We start from the raw sequence: 26,455 nt of genomic DNA, 5'->3' as shown, positions 1-26,455 counted from the left end.
TGTCTCCCTTCTTCACCGGCTTCTCTTCAAGTGATACTTTGATTTTAAACTTTTCCTTACTCCTTCCCATCCAAGACCGCACCCCCCCCCCGACCCACAACCCAATGAGATAACCAAGCTCTGCAGGTTCTACTCTCTCAGTCCCCCTCAGTTCCTTGACACCGAGGTCCAAAACCTTCGCCTGCCATGGTTATACCTATGAGGTGCCCTCTAAGTTGGCTGCCTCCCCTCACAACTCTGACCTGACGCAGGGCCTTGCCCCGACTGTTCAACCATTTCTCTGTCTCCACAGGTGCTGCCTGACCTGCTGAGTTCCTCTAGCACAGGGGTTCCCAGTCTGGGGTCCACAGACCTCTTGCTTAACAGCATTGGTCCATGTCAAGGGTTGGGAACCCTTGTTCTAGCAGTTTGCCTCTGACTCGCTTCATAAACCTACCGTCTCTCCATCTCTTTTTGTACTTCAGAAGCTCTATAAAAGTTGCTCATCCAGAGAAGATTCTCACTGGCCATCGGCTCCAATGACCCCTCAGGCAACTGAGCGGCAACCTTTGCCCAGCAATTGTAAAAGGAACAGACAGCTGTGGGGACCAAGCCATATAAAGTGGAGGTTGACAGGTTCTTGATTAGTTTCTTATGGGGAGAAGGCAGGAGAAATGGGTTGAGGGATAATAAATCAGCCATGATGGAACTGTGGAGCAGGCTCAATGGGCTGAATGGCCTCATTCTGCTCCTGTGTCTATTGGTATTATGATACTGTGGTTATTGTTAATGAAAACAGGAAGGTAAGACTTGTCTTTTCCCACAACACCACTCCCGATTTCCTCCATTATATTCAACTATTCTCAGCCATTTGAAACAATTCTCTAAAAAAATTGCATTGGGGCTGGAGAAGGGGGGTCATAACCCCGTCAATCTTCAACACCAAGTCAAATCTGTACTTGCTTCATATACCACCCAGCATGGGTACCTGGGTCATAGACCCTGCCAACACAAGTCCGAGCCTGAACTCCTAGACCTGAGTCCATTTGTGGCTCTCGACCCAAGTAAATGATACAGGGGGGCAAGGGCTGGTCGGGGTGTGAGGTGTGGTGGGAGGATGGGTGAGGAGCTATGAGTAGAGCAGCAGTGATGGACTGTGAAGGGGTAAGTGTGAGGGACAGCGAGAGGGCAGTGAAAGTAACCTCACCCAGTAACTGGTGCTTAACAGGGCTGCAGGTCGACAGTGCATGTCATGCAGTGCAGAATACAGAGCGTAGCACACAACACGATTCAGATTTATATATCACATGTACACTGAAACATGCAGTGAAATGCATTGTTTGCATTGACAACCTACTCATCCAAGTACATGCTGGGGGCAGCCGGCAAGTGTCACCATGCATTCCAGCATCAACACAACATCAACACGAGAGAGAGGGAGAGAGAGAGAGAGAGAGAGAGAGACACACACACACACCTACCTCTCTAACCCCAGGACATAAACAGTCCACTAATCACGTGATACCGAGGTATCACAACATGTGATGGGACACAGCATGTTTGACATGACGCAACACACAGCACACAGAACTCGACACAAACTTCTCCGCGTGGTCATCCTTTCCTTAAATGTCCCCACAGTGGTGTTGAAGCAGGAAACCTGAACTGACCATGTGTTTTAAGATAACCAGATGGAGGAAAATAGCCGATGTGTTATTTATCTTTGGCTCCAACAAAAGACCTGGGATCTTTCTTCAAGTCAAAGGATAGCAGCACGTGTTGTACTCTACAGGAGTTAGGTGGGGTGCAGACCTGTAGTAGCTGGGGTAACGGTAGCCCACTGTTGTTAAATCCGGGGTAGATCTGTGTGCAATGGATCAGTAGGCCGCCAGTATTTTCAATCACCAGTTGCCACTGTACGCAGAGCTCTCTCCGAAGGAAGCGGCAACCTGGCTTCCCGACCAGTCTGTCGGTTGTGTGCTGTCCTTGGCTGGTGACATTGGATGTGCAGTGGTGGTGTGCCAACCGTGTACCTGTACCCAGCAGAATGCTACACAGCTGCAAAACCAGCAGTCCCTGTGTTACTGCTGCCTTCACCCTACCATCAAAGGACACATTCTAGCCCAGTGAGGAAGGGCCACTTCCTGCTTCAGACCAGGAGGACCCTGTAGGGGGGAGGACCAGGAGGACCCTGTAGGGGGGAGGGCCAGGAGGACCCTGTAGGGGGGAGGACCAGGAGGACCCTGTAGGGGGGAGGGCCAGGAGGACCCTGTAGGGGGGAGGACCAGGAGGACCCTGTAGGGGGGAGGGGGACGGACACTACAGGGTGATCTTCTAATCCAAAACACAAAAGACCCTGCAGGTGCTGGAAATCCAGAGTAACACACACACAAAATGCTGGAGGAACTCAGCAGGTCAGGCAGCATCTATGGAGAGGAATAAAATGTTGACGTTTTGGGCTAAGACCCTTCATCAGGACTAGAAAGAAAGGTGGGGGGTGGGTAGAAGCCAGAATAAGACCTTTTAATCCTGCTGCCGGAGTTCGCAGACTCCCCGTTGCACGTCTGAATTCCCACCACATCACCCACACAGCGGCCGCTGGATCCAGCAACCAAATCCACAGGACTCAAAGCCTCCTTGCTTTTTACAGTGAAGCAGTTTAATAGTCTCACTTCACCCCTGGCATGCTTGATAAACAGGAACTTGTGTGTTTAGCGTTACCAAAGCTCAAAGAGCAGTGGGTGAATGCTTTTGATGTGAGATCATTGTGTGCAGCCCAATGCCAGAACCCAAAGAAGTCTCACTGCACTGTCCACTGTTTCCAAACTGCTGATGGCAATGAAGCTCTCTGCATACACTAACAAACATCTCATGGACTTAATTATATTTCAAATCCATTTTGATACAGTTATTTTACTGCATGTGCTTAACACTGTAACCTCGCTTAATTAAATTGGTCACTGCACTAAAAATGTGTTCTATCCTTCGTGACAGTCAGAATAAACAGAATCTGGAGAAGGAGATTAAAGAAGGGTCATTCGATATACAGTATACTCATTTCAGTTTGGCATTGGTATAGAGAGAATGAATGGAGAAGTCCACTTCTGCACCAATTGTCTCTCCATGAGACACTGCATTGGTAACCGAGGACACAGTGTGTCTCAGCATATGGTGAAGGAGGGATGCAGAGTTAATGTGATGTGGGAAACCTTCAAGATTATTGGTTGTCCAGTTTGAACTGACCCTGGCATAACTCCTTCTACCCGCTATGCCTCCAACTCCTGGTCCAGAAATCTCTGCAAGAGGGAGCTCCGGCCGTATCCCCACAAGAGGGAGTTGCAGCCGTTACCCCCGCAGGTAGGAGTTCCCGACATCTCTCCCTGACAGGGAGCTCCCTACAGAAGGGAGTTCTAGTCTTTCCTCCCAACCTCCCTAGGTGGGAGTTCCAGACATCTCCCTCATGGGGGCGGGGGTGTTGGGAAGAGTTCAAGAGATTCTTCTCCCCCCAGTAGGTGGGAGTTCCAGGCATTCCCCCAGGGAGGAAGCTCCAGTTGTTCGATAATGCAGGGCATATTTATAGCTACTCAAGGATAAATGTACTCCATATTGGAGTACATTTGCGGTGCGGTGTAAAGTGAGTCCGTGGACTAACTTTACACCACACGCTGTCGGAGCAGTGCTGCCAGGATAATCAAGGACACGACCCACCCAGCCAACACAATTTTCGTCCCTCTTCCCTCCGGGAGAAGGCTCAGGAGCGTGAAGACTCGTACGGCCAGATTTGGGAACAGCTTCTTTCCAACTGTGATAAGACTACCGAACGGATCCTGACCTGGATCTGGGCCGTAACCTCCAAATATCCAAACCTGCATCTTGTTTTTTTTTGCAGTACCTTATTTTCCATTTTTCTATTTTGTATTTATGATTTGTAATATAAATTTTTAATATTTACTATCAATTTGTAATCCAGGGAGTGGGAAGCGCTGAATCAAATATCGCTGTGATGATTGTACGCTCTAGTATCAATTGTTTGGCGACAATAAAGTATAAAGTAAAAATAAAGTAAAAGGTATTGTATTTGTTTTTCTGATGCTATAGCACACCCTCTGTACTCTGGAAAGGCACTTGAACCCCAGGCAGCAGCTAATGTTGGAGCCACAAGCAACGATAGCAACAGAATACTGGATTGACAGCAGAGCTTCACAACCCTCAAGCTCAACGTACCACAGATAAAGCAAGTTGTTTTCAGGATCTCCTCCTTCTTCTGTTTCTCACTTCTCAGATCGGCGAATGTGTCAATGATGACCCCGAAGATCAGGTTCAGGACGATGATGATGACAATGAAGAAGAACAGGAGATCATAGACGACACGTGCAAAAAACAAAGGTTCCTGAAATGAGAGGGTTAATCTTCATCAGCCAGCTTCAGTTAGCATAATGGGGCCGTAAGTCCTAACAAAGGGGAACCACTTCCTTCCTGTTTTGGACCCATGTAGTGATCGGCAATGGATGGAGCAAACTATCAGATTATTCTTTTATTCCTTAACAGGAAAGCTAAGGAAGTTTGTCAAGGGGTGGCACATTAGAGTAGTGGTTAGCACAACACTTTACGGTACCAGCAACCCAGCTTCAATTCCCGTTGCTGCCTGTAAGGAGTTTGTACGTTCTCCCTGTGACTGCGTGGGTTTCCGCCGGGTGCTCTGGTTCCCTGCACGTACCAGCTGGGAAGTTAATTAGTCTTTGTAAATCGTCCTGTGATTAGGCTAGAATTAAATTGGGGATTGCTGGCCGTCGTGCCTCACTGGCCGGAGGGGTCTGCTCTGCACTGTATGTCAATAAATAAATACAATTGTCTGACATAGAATTGACACTTGGTACCATTCAGGACAGAGCAGATGACTTGTTAGACACCCCATCCACAACCTTTCACTGACTCCACCGCTGACACACAGTAGCACCAGTTTGTACCAAATACAGGATGCAATGCAGTGATGCACCATGATCCCTTTGATGGTACCTTCCAAAGCCACCAGCTGGAAGGACAAGGGCAACAAGATCACAGGAACAACATTTGGAAGTGGTGCCCCCAACCCACACACTGTCACATTTTGGAAATATATCACTATTCCTTCACTGTCTCTGAGTCCTGGAACACTTTCCCTGATAACACACCTCACTGACCACAGCAGTTCACGAAGACAGCTTACCGTCACTTTCTCAAGGGCATCTAGGGATGGGCAATTAAATGCTGGCTCAGTCTGCAAAGCCCACTTCGCTTGACTAAATAACAACAAATGTGGTGAATACAGAGAAGCAAAGGCCAAGACTCCAGGTTAGTTTGTTGTACAGATCAGAGCTCAGCAGCAAATGATTACAGAAAAGTGAAGTGTGGGCACACAGTGGAAGTGATACTGATAGAAGCATCAAGAGAACCAAACCTAACAGAGTAAAATCAAGTTCATTACCCCCCCACCACCAAAATTGGAGGAATAAAATCCACCAGAAAACTGCTAAATTGTCAAAAATAAAGCTCAATGTATCGTAAACAATCCAACACACAAGTGACTCCAGTCCTATCCAATGTCAATAACTCTTAATGCTCTTTAAGAGGTTGTATGACAATCACTTCACTGATAAATTGAGGATTATTTATGAATGGAATTATTTGTCATTTTAGCACATTAGAGCAGAAGGACACAATGAATTGGGAGCAAAGGCAGCACACCAAACCACTCAAGCCTCACCATTCACTATGACCCCAGCTGATCCATACCGGCCTTAACCCGCCTTCTGTAACAGTTCCCCAACATACTCAACTACTTCACATGCAATGAATCAGTTCACTAGCGATGGGTGGGACAACCTTTGAACCACAGTCATGAGATAAGACAGCAGTTTATGCCTATGTTCACATACTACTTCTCTGTAACCCACTAAATACAGGTACCTGTCCAATATCCTTTTACGTTTTTATGGAATCAGCTTCTAACACTGACAATTCTAAGCAAAATTTCAGCTGAATTTTTTTTGTGGCGGTGGGGGGGGAACTGGTCATTACTAGCGAAATCAACATTTATTGTCCATCCATCCCTGATTGCTCTTGAGATGGTGATGATAAGCCATCTTCTTGAATCACAGTCATCCAGGGCTGGCAAAACCTTTTTCAGAGTATGTGCCCAAAATTGGTGATAATCTTCTAAAAAAAAATACTCTCATGTGTCAGGGTAATTTTCAGCAGAGATTATCATTGGTTAATGAATTAGTAACCGGACTGGCAAAACATTTCTGGGTCGCGACGGTGTGTGACTTGGAGGGGAACCTTCAGGTGGTGGCGAGACTGTAGAACTGCAGCCCTTGTCCTGCTTTCTGGTAGAGATGGTGAGTTTGGTGGAAAGTCCTTTGCAAGTAACAGCAGGGCATCTCGTAGATGGTGCAAACTATAACCACACTGCACTGGTGTTGGAGGGAAGGGATGTGCAGACTGATAGGTGGGGTGCCTTGCCCTGGGTGGGATGAAGCCTTTGGAGAGGACAGGGTTAATTGGAGAGCATTCAAACACACTTCTGACTTTCAGAAGGTAAAACGGCATCACTCCACAGGATGTCCAACCCCTTGACCCGTTCCTGCCGTCACCTCCTTGGTAAACATTCTCCGCACCACTTCATGGACTTCCCTCTTTCCTGAAGAGAGAGGAAATGGTGCCCACAGAACATAGTAGCTGAGGTCTGACCGGTGATCTGCAAAATGCTAGTTCTGTTCTTGGCCCTATTACTCTGCTTATAAACCTATTTACTCCCAAGGTTTACTTCAACCACCAAATAATGCTATCTGAGCTACTTGTGTTTGGACACCAGAATCTCTCTGTTCCCTGTAATTTTAAAAATTAGATTGTTGCTGCATTTAGCTTATTTTCACACTAGCTCTTCCAAAGTTCACAATGCTCTGCAGGAAGCTCATCCACCATGTGTCCTGATAAAGGGTCTCGGTCCGAAACATCGACTGTTTATTCCCCTCCATAGATGTTGCCTGACTTGCTGAGTGTGTGCATGTGTGTGTGTGTGTTGCTCTGGATTTCCAACATTTGCCAAATCCCTTGTGCCCACCATGTGTGTGCCTGTTCCAATATTCTGCATGTGATATCCTGAATTCCTGAATCCCATCAGGTTCTGTGTAACCTGTCAATATTAAATGCTGCTCCACAGATCTGATGCCTTTAGATGCTAATTGAATGTTAAATTGTGCCGGCTGAGTTCAGTAAACATTCCACTGAGGAGCAGAGAGACTGTTTGCCCCTGGTGGCTTATACATCTAATTTGTAAATTATTATTTCAACCTTGCAGTATCAGGCAGAACATAATGCTGCATCTTTTAACTTAATGTGTCCAGTACTCTGTAGCAGATACAACTGCCCAAAGGATTGAAAGACTCAAGTGTTAGCCCACAGTGAGAAACATTAGAGACAGAGAGTCATACAGCATGGAAAATGACCTTCAGCCTAACTCATCCATGCTGATCCTGATGTCCACCAAGCTCGTTCCATTTTTCAGCATTTGGCCAATATGCCTCTAACCCCCTTCCATCCAGTTGTTTATTAAATGTATATAATTAAATTATTTATTAGGGGGAGTCAACATGTCACCGTGTGTGATAGGTTGTGTCTAACCAATCTTATAGTTTTTTGAGGAGGTTATCAGGAAAGCTGATACAGAAAGGCAGAGCTTGCATTCTATGTGGACTTTAGCAAGGCCTTTGGCAAGGTTCTGCATGGGAGGATGGTCAAGAAGATTCAGACAACTGGAATTCAGGATGAAGTAGTGAATTAGATTCCACAATAGCTTCATGAGAGAAACCAGAGAGTGGTGGTAGAAGATTGCCTCTCTGACTGGATGCCTGTGATTAGTGGTGTGCTGCAGGAATCAGTGTTGAGTCTGTTGTTGTTTGTCATCTACACCAATGATCTGAGTTGAATTGACTTTATTATCCTTCATATACATGAGGAGTAAAAGTTTTACATTACGTCTCCGTCTAAATAGGCAATGTGCAATTTATAGTAATTTATAATAAATAGTATGTACAACAGGATAGTCAATATAATGTAGAAATACAGTTGTATCAGCATGAGTTAAGCAGTCTGATGGCCTGGTGGAAGAAGCTGTCCCAGAGCCTGTTGGTCCTGGCTTTTATGCTGTGGTACCATTTCCTGGGTGGTAGCAGCTGGAACAGTTTGTGGTTGAGGTGGCTCGGATCCCCAATGACCCTTCGGGCCCTTTTTACACACCTGTCTTTGTAAATGTCCTGAATAGTGAGAAGTTCACATCTACAGATGCGCTGGGCTGTCCGCACCACTCTCTGCAGAGTCCTGCGATTGAGGGAAGTATGGTTCTCATACCAGGCAGTGATGCAGCCAGTCAGGATGCTCTCAATTGTGCCCCTGTAGGAAGTTCTTAGGATTTGGGGACCCACACCAAACTTCTTCAACCGTCAGAGGTGAAAGAGGTGCTGTTGTGGCTTTTTCACCACACAGCCGGTGTGTACAGACCACATCTGGGTGATAATGTGGTAAAATGGATCAGCAAATTTGTGGATGACACAAAGATTGGGTATGTAGTGGACAGCGAGGAAGACTATTATGGCTTGTAGCAGGATCTGAACCAGCTAGAAAAATGGGCTGGAAAATTATAGATGTAATTTAATACAGACAAGTGTGAGGTGTTGCATTTTGGAAGGACAAACCAGGGTGGGTCTTACACACTGAACAGTAGGACACTAAGGATTGTGATTGAACAGAGAGATCTGGGAATACAGGTCAATAATACCTCGAAAGTAGCGTCACAGGTAGATAGGATCGTAAAGAGAGCTTTTGGTACATTAGCCTTCATAAATTAAAGCATTGAGTATAGGAGCTGTGATGTAATGTTGAAGTTGTTTAAAACATTGTTGGGACCTAATTTGGAGTATTGTGTGCAGATCTGGTCACCTAGCTCAAATCGAATCAAATCAAAAATTTAATTATCATTCAAACCATAAATGGATACAGCTGAATGAGGCAGGAGAGACCTACAGGGAAGATAACACTAAGTTTGAAAGAGTACAGAGAAAATTTACAAGGATGTTGCCAGGAGTTATAGAGAAAGGTTGAATAGGTTAGGACTTTATTCGCTGGAGGGAGGAGAATGAAGGGAAATTTGATAGCAGTATCTAAAAATATGAGGGGTATAGATAGGCTGAATGCAAGTAGGATTTGGCAAATGAGATTGAGTGAGAATAGAATTATAGGTCATGGGTTAAGGGGGAAAGATGAAATGTTTAAGGGGAACATGAGGGGGAATTTCTTCACTCAGAGGTTGGTGACAGAGCTGCCAACAGAAGTGGTGGGTGCAGATTTAATTTCAACATTTAAGAGAAGTTCGGGTAAGTACATGGATAGGAGTGCTATGGAAGACTATGGTCCAGGTCCAGTTGATGGGACAAGCAGAATAGTTTGGCATGGACTAGATGGGCCAAAGGGCCTGTTTCTCTGCTGTAGTGCTCTATGACTCCAATTTTTGATACTGTGCTGCCTCAACCACTTTCTTGGGCAGTTTGTCTCTCTCACCTACCACCCTCTGCAAGAAGAAGTTGCCCCTTAAGTCTCTTTGAAATCTTCCACCTCTCATTTTAAATCCATGCACTCTATTTTTGAGTGCTCCATCCCTGGAGAAAAGACTGTGTGGGTTCACCCTATATATCTTTCTCATGATTTTATACACCTCTATTAGATCACCCCTCAGTTTCCTACGTTCCAAGGAATAAAGTCCTTATAGCTTATAGTCATTATAACTCCCTACACTGTAACTTCAGGACAATTGTTCAGAAATTGGAGACTGCCAGAAGGGAAGTATTATACCTTGCTGAACCCAACAACTAGTAGATCTAACATCAAGGCCACTGTCTCCCTAAACACGAAGTGTTGGAAGATACCCTTTACCCTACACTGCTGTGAGTTTGTGTTGAAATAAAAAAGTGGAAAATGCTGGAAATACACAGATGGTCGGGCCTCATTGGTGAGAAGCGAAAAAGAGTTAACTCTTCTGGTCAAGGACCCCTCATCAGGACTGGGAAGGAGGGAAAGGAAAATTGTTCTGGTGCTGTAATGGTGGGAGTGGAGGATGTCCCCACCAGGGTAAAACTTGTTCTGGTGCTGTAATGGAGAGTGGAGGATGTCTCCACCAGGGTAAAACTTGTTCTGGTGCTGTAATGGTGAGTGGAGGAGCAGTGGGTAAAACTGGGGAGACCATGGGGATAAGCTGTAAGCAAGGTTACTTGGTCAATGAGTGAATGGGAGCAGTTGGAGTGTGAGAACACAGCAAACAAAATGTAGGAGTGGTGAAATGCAGAGCAAGAGGATGTGCCCGGCAGGTCAGACATGGAACGTCCTCCACTCCCAGAGAGAAAATAAACCAAACAGCTGAACTAATATCAGAGACAGTATGATGTACTGTAACTAATACGACTATTACAGATAGAAATCAAGTACCTAAGCAACACACAAAATGCTGGAGGAACTCACCAGGTCAGGCAGCATATATGGAGACGATGTTTCGGGCCAAGACCCTTCATCAGGACTGGAAAGGCAGGGGGAGGAAGCTAGAATAAGAAATTGTGGGGAAGGGAAGGAATGCAAGCTGGCCAGTCATTGGAGAAACTGGGTGAGGATGTAGGTTGGTGAATGGGGAAGGGGACGATGAAGTGAGAAGCTGGGAAGCGATAGGTGGAAGAAGTGAAGAGCTGAAGACGAAGGGATCTGAGAGGAGAGTTGAGTGGTCCGTGGGAGAAAGGGAAGGGGGAGAGGCACCAAGGGTGCAGAAGGTAAAGGACTGGAGAAGAAAGAATCTGAGAGGAGAGTTGAGTGGACCGTGGGAGAAAGGGAAGGAGGAGGGCCACAAGATGGAGGTGATGGGCAAGTGAAGAGAAGAGAAAGGTTAAGAGGGGAGCCAGAATGGGGAGTGGTAAAAGAGAGAATAGAGAGGGGAAAAACATTTCCGGAAATTGGAGAAATCGATTTTCATGCTGTTAGGTCAGAGGCTACCCAGACAGAATACGAGGTGTTGTTCCTTCACCCTGAGAGTGGCTTCAACCTGGCAGTAGAGGAGGGCATGGACTTATGTGTTGGTCTGGGAATGGGAAGTAGAATTAAAGCGATTGGCCACTGGGAAAGCCCGGCTTTTGTGACAAATCCCAGCATGCTGCGTCACTGCGTGGTACGGAAACCGCACTGCAGCGGACAGGAAGGCTCTAGAATGGGTGGCCAAAACTGCCCGATGTGTCACTGGCACCAGCCTACCCACCATCAAGGTCATAGATACAGAAAGGTTCCAGGTGGTTGACGACGCTGTCCCTCAATCTACGTCAGGTCTCACTGATGTAAAGGAGGCCACACTAGGAGCGCCAGAAACAGTAGATGACACCGACAGACTGACGGGTGAATTGTCGCTTCAACAGGAGGGGCAGCTTGGGGCCCTGAAGGGAGGAGATGTAAGGGCAGGTGTAGCCCTTGTTAAGCTTGCAGGGGTAGGTACCAGGCGAGAGATCAGGGGAGGGACGAGTGAACCAAGTGAGCTTAAGTTATAGAACTCATTATCAAGTCCAGAAGACTGCAACATGCTGAGATGAAAGCTGAGCCATCTCACCTGTGTTGTAGATATGTACATGCTCCATGTTAGAGGGCCAAAGCCATGTGGTTAACACTGCTCCCTCTCTCCCCTTTCACCTCTGCAGAGTATTTCCATGAGAACCTGCAGTAGTGGGAGGCATTCTGGCTCTTTGACCCTGTCATTCAAAGGCAATCTTGCCTCCATTTCCTTACACTTTCCCCATAATCCTGTGATTTCCCCCATGCATCCTTCTTTGTTCTGGGGCGAGGAGGCGAAGAAATTGCCTCCCTTGTGGTCTGGATTACTTCAGAGATCAAGGTAGACTGAGCAATGAGTTACGAGACGGGGCCAGTGATTAGAGAACTGAATGCACAGGGGCGTTGGATCTGGAGATAAAGTTGTCCCGAAAATTCCTCGGAAGTCAAGAATGAGGCACAAATCTTATGGTTACAGCTGTTCTATTGTATGAGCAGTGGAAAGCATCCCAACATGCTGCATCACTGCCTTGTACAGAAACTTTGCACTGCAGCGGACCAGAAGGCTCCACAACGGATAGTCAAAACTGCCCAATATGTCACTGGCACCAGCCTATCCACCATCAAGGACATATATATAGGAAGGTTCTAGGAAAGGGCCAGCGATATCATGAAGGATCCCACCTATCCTGCTCATGGACTGTTTGTCCCACTCCCATCAGGGAAGAGGTGATGTAGAGTCCATGGCAGGACCACCACTCCAAAAACAGTTACTTTCCCCAAACAGTAAGTCTGATCAACACCTCAACTCACTAACCAACCCCACCACTACTTTATCATTACCTGTCAGAGCCAGCTTATGCACAGACACCCCCGTACCTAGCATCACTTCATGTAAATGCAATCATTCGAAGTATATAAGCCATCTTATGTCTGATCGCTTCCTACACAACTCCCTTGTCCATTCGTCCCTCCCCACAAATCTCCCTCCTGGCAGGCAATTATCCTTGCATGCGGAACAAGTACCACACCTGCCTCTACACCTCCTCCCTCACTACCACTCAGGACTCAAACAGTCCCTCCAGGTAAGGTGACACTTCACTTGTGAGTCTGTTGGGGTCATCTACTGTATCCAGTGCTCCTGGTGTGGCCTCCTGTATATCGGTGAGACCCTTTGTAGATTGGGAGGCCGCTTCAGTGGGCACCTAAGCTCTGTCCACCAGAAGAAGTGGGATCTCCCAGTGGCCACCCATTTTAACTCCACTTCCCATTCCCATTCAGACATGTCAGTCCACGGCCTCCTCTACTGTTGCGATGGGGCCGCACGCGGGTTGGAGGAACAACACCTTACATTCAGTCTGGGTAGCCTCCAGCCTGTTGGCATGAGCATCAATCTCTCAAACGACTGGCAATGACCCACCTCCCTTCACCATTCCCCATTCCTATTTCCTTCTCTCACTTTATCTCCTTACTTGCCCATCACCTTCCTCTGTTGCTCCTCCCCACTTCCCTTCTTCGATGGCCTTCTCTCCTCTTCTATCAGATTCCCCCTTCTCCAGCCCTGTATCGCTTTCACCAATTGACTCCCCATCTCTTTACTTCACCCCTCCCCTCTCACCTATCACCTACTACCTTGCATTTCTTCCTGTCCTACCCCCACCTTCTACTCTAACTTCTCATCTTTTTTTCTCCAGTTCTGACCAGCATTTTATGTGTGTTGCTCAGACTTCCAGGGTCTGCAGATTTTCTCATGTAAGCCATCTTATGCATTTACATTTATTGTGTTTTTTGTTTATTAACGTGTTATTTATCTTAGTGTGTTTTTTATATGCTGCCTCGAATGCGGAGTAACAACTATTTCATTTTCCTTCACACATGTGTACTGGAAATGACAACAAACAATCTTGAATCTTGAATAGTACAGGTCAGACAGGGTCAGCCTGCGCCAGCAAGCAAGGCAGAGAACAAAGGAACTGTACCTGTGACTGGCTATAACTAACCGACTTTAACAAGGGAACATCAGTAACTTGTTTGCTTTTATACTGCAGACCAGTTTGGGCCAGGTACTGACTGAATCACACATTAGCTTTGCAGAAGGAGAAACTATAACTATAGAACCAAATACACTGCAAGTTACTAAGAGTCTACACACCAACCGGTGAGTATAAAAACACATAAGCAAATGTACAGAAAGCTACAATGAAAAATGCAATAAAGCCAATAATATGGACCTTAATCTGCAAAAAGATAGAGCAGAAACCAAAGAGTTGGACGTCCAATGAGGACAATGCAGAGTCTGGGTGAGAAGCCTTTTAGGTCTTGGAAAATTTGATGAAAGAGGAAGGGTTGGATTGATGATTGGGGCATCAATATAATAGGAAGATAGAGTCTAAGGAATAAATAGCTTCAATATAGCAGACCTTGATGAGGTTCCAGTCTGTGGAAAGGCAGGAGTGACCAACGCAGGTGGTTCGAGGGATTGTCTCAGCTTGTTACCACACCTTGCTTCAGCAACAGCACATTTTGAACAGCCCAGCCAAAGCCTTTCCCTACCCAGAGCCCCTCACCCCCCTACCACATCCAGCTCGGGCAAGGGCAGTGCATGCAGACATTGAATGCGCTACCTATACCAACACTTACGTTCTTTGAAGGCTTCCTCAACACGTCACCCACGCCACCTCCATTCCGCAACCCCTGGTTTAATACTGTAACGATGCACCTTAGCAGCGTGTCACAGCTTTGTTCTAGCATGGTGTCATCTTGGTCCTCTGTTGGAAAACAACAATATTTCTTTACTTGCAGGTGCCTCTTAAAGATTTTCCAGATAAAATCCTGTAGACCTCTTCCTTAGGCCGCAGTAATTAGTCTCAGCCATTCATACAGTCACAGAGCACTACAGCACAAAAACGGGCCCTTGGGCCTATCTCGTCTGTGATAGTCTGTGACAGGCCCTTGGGCCTATCTCGTCTGTGCAGAACTGTTATACTGCCTTGTCCCTCAACCGACACCTGGACTAAAGACCTTTATACCCTGCCCATCCAATCTTCTCTTGAATGTTGTAATCGGACCTACATTCATCATTTCCACTGGTAGCTCATCCCACACTCGCACCACCATCCGAGTGAAGAAATTTCCCCTCAATTACTTCACTTGTCACCCTTCACATCCAGTTGTAGTCTCACCCAACCTCAGTGGAAAAAGCCTGTTTGCATTTACTCTAACTCTTCATGATTTTTTTACCTCTATCAAATCTCCTTTAATTCTCCTGCACTCTGAGGAATGAACTCCTAACCTATTTAACCTTTCCCAATAACTCAGGTCCTCAAGTCCTCGCCACATCCTTGTAAGTTCTCTCTGTGCAGAGAAACTTCTCTCTACTCAGAGAATCATACAGCACTTCAGCCCATTTTGTCTATGCTGACCAAAATGCCCATTTGAGATCATCCCTTTTGCCAATGTTTGATCAATTCTCTCCAAGCTTTTCCTGTTTGTTCAAATACCTTCTAAATGTTGTGGTTATACCTGCCTCAACTATTTCCTCTAGCAGCTCGTTTCAGATATAGTCATAGTCATACTTTATTGATCCCGGGGGAAATTGGTTTTCGTTACAGTTGCACCATAAATAATAAATAGTAATAAAACCATAAATAGTTAAATAGTAATATATAAATTATGCCAGTAAATTATGAAATGTCCAGGACCAGCCTATTGGCTCAGGGTGTCTGATCCTCCAAGGGAGGAGTTGTAAAGTTTGATGGCCACAGGCAGGAATGACTTCCTGTGACGCTCTGTGTTGCATCTCAGTGGAATGAGTCTCTGGCTGAATGTACTCCAGTGCCCACCCAGTACATTATGTAGTGGATGGGATATATTGTCCAAGATGGGATGCAACTTGATATCCAAGATATGCCACGTTCTGTGTGAGGTAGTTGCCCCTCCGGTTCCTACTGAGTCACTCCCCTTTCGCCTCAAAGCCATGCCCTCCAGTGTTTGATTCCCCAACTCTGGGGAAAAGACTGAGTGCATCCACAGTGTCCATGCCACGTACCCCTCTATAAAATTACTTCTCTGTCTCCTACACTCCAGCAATGGTATCCTAGCCCATCCAGACTCTCCCTATAACCCAGTCCCTCAAGTTCCGGCAACATTTTGGTAAAAATTTTCTGCGCTCTTTCCAAATTCAGGACACCTTTCCCATAACAGGGTGATCAAACCTGAACAAGTGCGTCCTCAGCCAAGTCTATCAAACGAGTTCTTAAGTGAGCAATGGTGAGCCAGCCCCTCGGTTACAAAGTGACTGAGTTATTTACAGAGACTGCTAAGCAGTAATGAAAGTGGCAGGTAAAGAAGGCTAGTGACCCCTTTACATACAATTGCACAACGTCAATACCTGTCTACCAGAAGTGTAACCCCAACAATAAATGTACATAAGATGTGAAAGGCTGAGGAGAGGTTTAATTTCAGTTGGAGGGTAAGAGAGTTGATCACTGGCCTGGTTTATACACGAGGCTGGGATAAAGAATTTAAGAGTGATCCCAAATCAAATGAATGGATTCGGATTCTTTTCGGAGTTTGGCTATTCTTTTTGCCAAGAAACAACACCTATCCTGTAAAATGCAGCCGTGTGATAGCAGGACCTGCTGTAATCCTGACAAGACCACATACATCAAGCTGTCTGCATGAGACGCCAATGACACTGCTGTGGTTGGCAGATTCTCAGACAGTGACGAGGAGGCAGGTCGGCGAGAGGAGTGGTATCGCAACAATAAATTTGCCCTCAATGTCAGCAAGACCAAGCAATTGATTGTGGATTTCAGGAAGGGGAAATCAGAACACACACCAGTCATTTTTGACGGTCAGTGGTGGAAAGGGTGAGCAACTTCAAGTTCCTGCGTGTTAACATCCTGGGCCCTGCAAATGGGCGTAATCGTTAAGAAGCCACCTGAGTGGCTGTGCTTCATTAGTAGTTCGAGTACGTCACCAAAGACTTGCAAATATGCACAGAGAGTATTCTGACTGGTTGCATCACTGTCTGGTACGGTGACTCCAATGCACGGGATCGAAAGGGACTGCAGAGAGTTGTACACTCAGCCGGTCCCATCACAGGCACAACCCTCCCCAGTGGCGGAACATTGTATCATTTCTTAATGCATGCATGCATTTCTAAATGACAATAAACGAGGACTGAGTGTCCTTCTAATCTAATCTAATCATCGAAGGCACCTTCAAAAGTCAGTGTCTCAGAAGACGACATCTGTCATTAAGGACCCAGTAATAACAATCAGGGCTATGTCTCCTCATTGCCACCATCGAGGAGGAGATGCTGAAAGTTGACGATCCACACTCAGTGCTTTAGGAACAGCTTCTTCCCCTCTGCTATCAGATTTCTGAACAGCCCATGAACGTAAACTCATCATTCATGAGCTGCACAATTTATTTTATTTTTTGCAACTTATCATAATTTTTTAAAGTTTTGCACTACACTGCTTCCACAAATATTTATGTCAGTGGAAGTAACCCTGATTCCGATTCTGCAACCATTGGCCTCACATACCACAACCCCCAGCTCCCTATCCCCCCTCCACCTGCAACGTCTGCAAAAGCACTCGCTGAAGTCTAGACGACACAGTCCTTATTCATCATGGGAAGTCCAACATGAATCCTCTGGGCCTCAATATCTGGAAGGGTTGCTCTTTACAGTCACGCGTGATTCACAGATAAATCCCTGACTGACAATTAAATTCCACTTTCAGACACAAACATCTGTTATCAGAAATTTGAGATCTTTGTTGAATTAGTGGGACCATTAATATAAACACTGTATTTAGATCCTTCTACAAAAGTCAATGAGCCAGCTTATTTGGTGATTTTTCGTCATAGAGCTACTCCTTTCACAGGGAGTTGGACAAGTACGTGGATCGGAAAGATTTAGAGGTATGTGGGTCAAACTTGGGCAAGGGAGATAGCTTAGCTTGCATTTTAGTCGGCGGCACGGACAAGTTGGGCTGAAGGGATGTGTGACTCTATATCTCCATGGCAATACCACCCACCAGCACTGTTATCTACTAATGGGTGAGGTTATGCTGCATGTTTCAATGTTCCGAAGTACATGTAACAAATACGGTAAATAAAGCAATGCTAATCTTTTACTGCCAGTATCACCTAAGCCCATGTTCCTGCATTCAGAAGGACACTGGGTACATGGGAATATCTTCTCTTCATGGGCTATTTCAAGTCATGCACCATCCAGGCTTGGAAACACATTCCCATCTCTTCGGAACAGTTGGATCTGAACCCAGGATCTCACTACTAACGTGCACCATGGGGACAGCATGGAGGTAGCTCACCTCCAGCGTCTCAAGAGAAGTTGGCGATGTGTGTTAGGTGTTGGTCTTGTCGGAAACACCCATATCCTGAGTATTGTCACTTTCAGGAAATATTGTGCATCATGGAAATCTCAAACAAAATCACAAAATTCTGGGAAAAAAAAGAACTTCAACCAATCAAACAATAATTGCAGAGAGACAGGAAAAATAAACAGAAGAAAATCTGCGGGTGCTGGATTTCCTGAGCAATATACACAACATGCTGGAGGAACTCAGCAACTTATAGACAGCATCTATGGAGGGGTGTATACAGTTGATGTTTTGGGCCATGAGCCTCCATCAGGTCTGATGAAAGGTCTCAGCCTGAAGCGCTGACTGCTTATCCCTCTCCATAGATGCTGTTTTACTCGCTGAGACAGAGATAATGTATCAGACTGACATTGGAAGTCAGCATTCCTGGGAATTCATGATGTCTTAAAGAGTATGTGATGATTTTCCCCTCTGGATAAAATCACATGAAAATCTGTGTTAAACTTTTTCATGCAAAGAGGAACTCTAACCTACAGCTCATGATATCACATGTGCATTTGTTGGTAAAGAGATTTAGTAGATGGGAGAGATCAGGCATAAGGGATGTGGGACAAGGCAATGCATCAAATATTCCTTGCTTTCCTCAAAAAGCAAAAATGCAACAGCAGTTATGTAGTAAGATTTAGACATGACCAAAAAACATCACAAGATACCGCTCCCTATGAACACTCCCCAATACCCAGTTTACATCCTCAGTTTCTTGACCAAGCCTCTCCTCAAATGAGCTGAAATAATGATATGCAATCTACGATGAAGATGGATGCTGCCTTGGGACATTTTGATCCCAGGAAAAGGTGCCAGCTGTCTACTCTACCTATGCCTTTCATAATATTCTAAACTTCTGTCAGGTCTCTCCTCGGACTCTGTCAAACAATCTAAGTTTGTCCACACAGTCCTTACAGCACACACTCTCTAGTCCATGCAACATCCCGGTAAACCTCTTCTGTACAGTCTTCAAAGCCACCACACCCTTCCTATAACAAAGTGTCCAGAACTCAATGCAATACTCCAGATGCAACCTAAGCAGAGTTTTACAAAGCTGGAACATACACTCAGTGGCCACTTAATTAGGTACACCTACTCTTTGATGTAAATATCTAATCAGCCAATTACGCGGCAACAACTCAACGCACAAAAGCATGCAGACATGGTCAGGAGGTTCAGTTGTTCAGATCAAACATCAGAATGGGTAAGATATGTGGTAAAAGTGACTTTGACCATGGAATGACGGCTGGTGCCAGTCATGGTGGCTTGAGTACCTCAGAAACCACTGATCTTCTGCGATTTTCACACACAACAGTCTCTGGAGTTTACAGAGAATGGTATGAGAAACAAATCATCCAGTGAGCGACAGTTCTGAGGGTGAAAATGGCTCGTTAATGACAGAGAGAGGAGAATGGCCAGGCTGGCGCAAGCTGACAGAAGGCAACAATAACTCAAATAACCACATATTGCAACAGTTGTGTGTAAAAGAGCATCTCTGAACATATAGCACATCGAATATTGAAGTGAATGGGCTACAGCAGCAGAAGACCACAAGTATATACTCAGTGGCCACGTGATTGGGTAGTGGAGGTACTTAATAAAGTGGCCACAGAGTCTAACTTTCTGATTCTTGAACTCAATGCCTCGGTGAATAAAAGCGAGCATGCCTTATTTACCACTCTATTGACTTGTACAGCCAGTTTCAGGGAGCTAGGAACTTGAACCTCAAGATCCTTCTGTACATCAACAACATTGTGGAAGGTTTTAGGAAGTTAAACCCAAAGAGAATGATGAAATCAGCCATGATTTTGCTGAATGCAAGGGCAGCCTGAAGGAGATGAATGGGCTGGCCATGTCCTTATGTACGCAATGGGTGTTGTTGTTGTGTGTTCACTAACCTGTAGGCGCAACAGACAGAAGAGAACAGTTCTCCCGACACACTTGCTCCTTGCTGTTCCAAGATGAGCTGTATCTGTTTCCTTGATCTGCACAAAACAAACATAGGGCGAGACTGCATTTTAATTTGTCAATCGTTTAAGGGTGTCAATGCTAACCAGTATTTTCTCGGGAGGGAACCTTTAATATCTCCCAGGACAATCCACTCAATTCACGGAAAGAAGTGGTGTCACCTGACAGAGAGGTCTTGTTCTTCATCAGTCGGTCAACCTCCATGATGAAGTCATCTTGCAGAAAGAGGAATCCCACAATGGAGAAGAGGTAGACAAGGATGAGAGCCAGAGCCGCTGTCAGGATGATGGATCGACCATTGCGTGTGACACTTTGTATGACATTAAGCAATGTTTCTTGCCTGTGGATCAAGTCAAACAGCTGGGAAAAGAAAAATCAGAAGCTATTCAAATAATTATAATGAGAAAAACACACATGGAAGTAATGGAAACTAAACGATTTTATCAAACACATGATAGAACATGATAGAACTCTTAACAAGTCTTCTGAATAAGGTACTTCCAGGAAGAGACATAAATACAAAGGATTCTGCAGATGCTGGAAGTCCAGAGCAACACACAGTAAGTTCTGGAGGAACTCAGCATCTATAGAGAGGATTAAACAGTCAATGTTTCAGGCTGAGATTTTCCATCAAAACTGGAAGGGAAGGGGGAAGAAGCCAGAATAAGAAGGTGGAGAAGGTGCTGGAGTACAAGCTGGCAGGTGCATAAACTCAGGAGTCTCTGCAGATCCCATTCCCCTCCTTCCACCTTCTTTTCCTTAAAATTCTTCCCTCCCCTCCCCCCATGGTGCGTACATAGAATACAGAACTGAGAACACTGTGCCACAGTACAGGCCCTTCAGCCACGATGTTGTGCTGAACTTTTAACCCACACAAAGATCAGTTTCACCCTTCCTTCTTACATAGCTCTTCTTCTTTCTATCATCCGTGTGGCTATATAAGTGTTTGTTAAATGACCCTAATGTATCTGCCTCTACCACCTGCCTTGGCAGGGTGTTCCACACACCCACCAGTCTTTGTGTAAAAAAACTAGTTCTGAATCTCCCCCTATACTTTCCTCTCATCACCTTAAAATTATGTCCCCTGGCCACTTCTGCCCTGGGAAGAAAAAGCCACTCGCCATCCACTTGATCTATGCCTCTTATCATCTTGGGAATCCTGCAACGCAATCGGCAATCACCACTGATCTGGGCTGACATTTACATGCCGGGTGGCACCTAATTAATTAGAATGTTTATTTCAGCTTTTTTCTTAAAGATGTGCTGTGTGCCTCCCGGCTACCGCTGCATTCTCCGCGAATCGGTATCTGTCCGCGGTCCGGGGGTTGGGGTGGTGGGACACTGAGGTGTCATCTCGTCATCGTTTGTTTCCATGAGGGCAGGCAGGTCATCTTCTCCTATCTCTGCCTGCCTTGATGTCGAAGGTCGAGGTTCGTCATCTGCTGTGGCTGATGTGGAAGGCTTGCTTGACTGCTGAACCTTGTGCATTTTTCTATCATACAGTTCTTTGTAAGCACTCAAACCATCTTGCAAATACGCCCTAAACCGACGTACCTTTTCAAAATTAAAGTCGTACTTTTATCATTGCAGCGAAAATCTCACGTAGTTGCTTTACATTCAGTTCCTGGACGACTTCACTTTCGCTACTGCATTCGGTTTCGATTGTTATCCTTTCCTCTTCCAATTGCGCCAGCTCTTCATCTATCAGTTCTCGGTTATGGGATGCCAAAACCTCTTCAACATCATCTTCGTCAACTTCCACAAGCCAAACTCACTTTGTCTTTACTTCGTTCACAACGATCGAAACGCTTAATTATGTCTAGTTTTACGCTAAGTGTAACACCCTTACGAGCTCTTTTCGGCTTTTCCAATACCTTAGAACTCATCTTGCAAACTGATGCTTACAGGCACGTGTTTAAGCAATGCCGGCGAGAATGCCGTTCCGAATCCAGGGGAGAGCGGCTGCTTGGGGCGCGCGTTGATTTTTTTACCGCGCGCTGCTTTTCCCCACATGCTGCCTTTCTTCATAACAGTGAAAACACCTTCTGTTAGCGAAAACAGGGAACTAATGTCGGTCTTTCGTAACAGTGAGGTTTCGTAAAGCGAACGTTCGAAAAGCGGGGGACACCTGAAAATGAGAGCCATCCAGAGCAGCGGTCCCCAACCATCGGGCCGCAAAGCAAGTGCTACCAGGCCGTGCGGAAACGATATGAGTGAGCTGCACCTTTCCTCATTCCCTGTCACGCACTGTTGAACTTGAACATAGGGTTGCCAACTGTCCTGTATTTGCCGGGACATCCCGTATACAGGTGTCCCCCGCTTTTCGAACGTTCGCTTTACGAAACCTCACTGTTACGAAAGACCTACATTAGTATCTTGTTTTCGCTTTCAGAAGGTGTTTTCACTGTTACGAAAAAAAAATCAGCGTGCGATAAAAAATGAGCGCGCGATAAAAGGCAGCGCGTGCCCCGAGCAGCCGCTCTCTCCCGGATTCGGAACTGCATTCTCGCCGGCATTGCTTAAACACGAGCCTGTGAGCAGCCGTTTGCAAGATTAGTTCTATGGTATCGGAAAAGCCTAAAAGAGCTCGTAAGGGTGTTAGGCTTAGCGTAAAACTAGACATAATTAAGCATTTCGATCATGGTGAACGAAGTAAGGACAAAGTGAGTTTAGCTTGTGGAAGCTGACGAAGGTGATGTTGAAGAGGTTTTGACATCCCATGACCAAGATCTGATAGATGAAGAGCTGATGCAATTGGAAGAAAAAAGTATAACAATCGAAACAGAATACAGTAGCAATCGGACTGAAGGTGAAGTCGTCCAGGAACTAAACGTGAGGCAACTATGTGAGATTTTTGTTGCAATGATAAAGTATGACTTTAATTTTGAAAGGGTACGTAGATTTAGGGGATATTTACAAGATGGTTTGAGTGCTTACAAAGAACTGTGTGATAGAAAAATGTGCGAGGCTCAGCAGTCAAGCAAGCCTTCCACGTCAGCCACAGCAGACAACGAACCTCGACCTTCGACATCGAGGCGGGCAGTCATAGGAGAAGATGACCTGCCTGCCCTGATGGAAACAGACGATGGCGAGATGACACCCCAGTGTCCCACCACCCCAACCCCCGGGCCACGGACAGATACCGATTCATGGAGAATGCAGCAGTAGCCGGGAGACACACAGCACATCTTTAAGAAAAAAGCTGAAATAAACATGCTAATTAATTAGGTGCCGCCTGACATGTAATTGTCAGCCCAGATCAGAGATGACGCAATCAGAAATCGGCACTGATCTGGGCCGACATTTACGTGCCGGGCGGCACCTAATTAATTAGCATGTTTGTTTTGGCTTTTTTCTTAAAGATGTGCTGTGTGCCTCCTGGCTACCACTGGCTGCATGCTTCGCAGATCGGTATCTGTCGGCGGCCTGGAGGGTGGGGCCCACTGCACCAGCCAACCTGCGACGACTCAGCCTAACACACCATCATCAGTGTGCTCGGCGCTGTCCCGATTCCGGTAAGTGATACTACACTGCACATATATTATTTCTACTTTATATTGGCTGTGTATTTTTATGTGTTATTTGGTATGATTTGGCAGCTTCATAGCTTAAAGGTTACTGGAGAGCGCTTGCACTGTGTTTTTGCAACAGCGCTTGCGTGAGATTTTCGCTATGGAGAACAGTGCAGTAATGATTGTGGAAAAGTATTTCTACTTTATATAGGCTGTGTATTTATTATTTCATTCCTGCTTTTACTATATGTTACTGTTATTTTAGGTTTTATGTGTTATTTGGCATGATTTGGTAGGTTATTTTTGAGTCTGCGAACGCTCACAAAATTTTCCCATATAAATAAATGGTAATTGCTTCTTCGCTTTACGACATTTCGGCTTATGAACCGTTTCATAGGAACGCTCTATCTTCGGATGGTGGGGGAAACCTGTATTGGGTTAAATTGGTTTGTCCCGTATTTCCCCCGCTAAGGTAGAGCATTCCTATGAAACCTTTTGTGCCGAAATGGCGTGAAGCGAAGAAGCAATTACCATTAATTTATATGGGAAAAATTTCTGAGCGTTCCCAGACCCAAAAAATAACCTACCAAATCATACCAAATAACACATAAAACCGAAAATAAATAACACTAACATATAGTAAAAGCAGGAATGATATAATAAATACACAACCTATATAAAGTAGAAATAATGTATGTAAGGTATAGTCAGGAAGATGAAGGCAAAACCGATTTGTGAGAGAAAATCCGCACGTACACACATGCGCACATCACATGCATACACAGGTGGCCGCGCAAGGCTTCATGGTCATGGTAGTCTTTCCTGGGGTAAAGTGTCCCAGGATTTGACTGCTACTTTTGTCCCTTATTTGGGGGTGAGAAAGTTGGCAACCTTAACTGTAAAAGACATGTTGAGGTGAGTTTAACCCTACTTGAACACCACCCCCCCCCTCGGGTCGGCCGGTCCGCAAGAATATTGTCAATACTAAAGCGGTCCGTGGTGCAGAAAAGGTTGGGGACCCCTGATCCAGAGGGTCAGATTATCACTTACCAGGAAACTGTAGAAAAACTCATGAACAAAGAGACCCAACATGCAGACAACAACATAGAGCACGTGGTATAAAAACTCTACATCCATGACCACTGCTTTATAACCACGGGTGAACGTTCCACGATTCCCAACAAAACTGACCAAGAACACGATTTTATTGCACAGCTAAAGAAAATAAGAGAATATGATTTCAGTAAATGGAAGAAAAAAATCTACCTCAGCAGTAAATATTACATACATATTTCCACCTGTAGATTACTGCAAACTACCTTGTCATAATTGTCAGTTTCATAAATACAAGAGATTCTGCAGATGCTGGAAATCTTGAACAAAATGCTGGAGGAACTCAGCAGGTGTGGCAGCATCTGCGGGGGGGCGCGCAATAAGCAGCTGACGTTTCGGGCTGACACTGTCACGGCAAGGCTGCTTGTTACTTAGTTTAATACAATATTGTAGCACAAGTATCAAAAGAATTTCGCATGTGGCCCCATAGTGAGCCTGCAAAACTGGTGGCCTGTGTTCTGGGGAGACACCGGTCCTGATGACTAAGATAGCTTTTGTTCTGCTTGTCAGTTTCCAAAGTAACTCTTTAAGAGTTTTGCAGGCTCACTATGGGGGCACACGAGAAATTCTTTTGACACTTGTGCTGAAATTGTGTTATAACCAATTCAGTTCGTGTAATACTAATAGTGTTACTAAATTTGTATTACAGAAACGCGTGCTCTAGCAGAGCTACCTGTACGATTGAAGGGGTGTATGTGGACTAAAAACGGACAATTAATGAAGTGCACATTATCATAATCATCAAGATAGAAAGCCCTAGAATAAAAGGCCGTTGCTATGTAACAGGAAGTCGAGAGTAAAAGTGACAGGGTGTTCTTCAGACGGCGAGAAATACGCAGTGGAATTTCACGTCAGCCGGCGCTGGGATCAGAAACAGAATCAGGATCAAATTTCTTATCACTGTCATACGTTGTGAAATTTATTGTTTTGCAGCAGCAGTACTGTGTAATACACAAGGAATTACTCCAAGTTAAAATAATAAATTTTTAAAAAAGTAGTGCAAAAAGAGAGCAAAAAGTGAGGTAATGTTCATGGGTTCATGGTCATTTAGAAATTGGATGGCCGAGGGGAAGAAATTGTTCCTAGAAAGTTGACAATAGACAATAGACAATAGGTGCAGGAGTAGGCCATTCAGCCCTTCGAGCCAGCACCACCATTCACTGTGATCATGGCTGATCATCCACAATCAGTACCCTTTTCCTGCCTTCTCCCCATATCCCTTCACTCCGCTATCTTTAAGAGCTCTATCTAACTTTTTCTTGAAAGAATCCAGAGAATTGGCCTCCACTGCCTTCTGAGGCAGAGCATTCCACAGAACCACAACTCTCTGTGTGAAAAAGTTTTTCCTCAACTCCGTTCTAAATTGTCTACCCCTCATTCTTAAACTGTGGCCTCTGGTTCTGGACTCCCCCAACATCGGGAACATGTTTCCTGCCTCTAGCGTGTTCAATCCCTTAATAATCTTATATATTTCAATCAGATCCCCTCTCATCCTTCCTTGACTGTTTGTCTTCAGGCTCCTGCACCTCCTCCCTGATGGTACAAAGGAGTAGACGACATGTCCTGGATGGTGAGGATCCTTAGTGATGGATTTTCAACTTCCTTACCGGTAGCAGACAATCTGTGCGGATCAGAAGCAACATCTCTGCCTTGCTGACAATTAACACTGGCGCACCTCAGGGACCTTGAGATACAGACCTGATGCATGGGATGGGAGGATAGGCAGCGGGTGAGACTTATCGCTGAGAAATGTTTGGACTTTGCAAGGAAGAAGGAGCAGGAATAATGTAAAGCAGAGGGATCAGTTTGAAAAGGGGTGCAGGAACAGAGAGACCTAGGGCCGAGAGAAAGATCCTGCCCCAGAATGTGTGGCAA

The 26,455-nt window shown here is 45.4% G+C and overlaps 1 protein-coding gene across 1 annotated transcript in view; it reads right to left on the bottom strand.

The window, feature by feature from the left end:
- itpr2 (inositol 1,4,5-trisphosphate receptor, type 2) overlaps positions 1-26,455 on the bottom strand; it is a 324,764-nt gene that overhangs the window by 14,459 nt on the left and 283,850 nt on the right. The window contains exons 50-54 of the mRNA XM_063072308.1: positions 24,518-24,682; positions 20,117-20,315; positions 19,886-19,972; positions 14,227-14,354; positions 4,204-4,369 (exon numbers count right to left, since the gene is read on the bottom strand). Coding sequence (XP_062928378.1) covers positions 4,204-4,369; positions 14,227-14,354; positions 19,886-19,972; positions 20,117-20,315; positions 24,518-24,682 — 745 coding nt within the window. The remainder of the gene's footprint in view (positions 1-4,203; positions 4,370-14,226; positions 14,355-19,885; positions 19,973-20,116; positions 20,316-24,517; positions 24,683-26,455) is intronic.

Source organism: Mobula hypostoma, chromosome 20 (assembly GCF_963921235.1).
Source record: "Mobula hypostoma chromosome 20, sMobHyp1.1, whole genome shotgun sequence".
Lineage (NCBI taxonomy): Eukaryota > Metazoa > Chordata > Chondrichthyes > Myliobatiformes > Myliobatidae > Mobula > Mobula hypostoma.
Note: the sequence above shows the minus strand (reverse complement) of the source record. Positions and strands in the feature narration are given on the sequence as shown.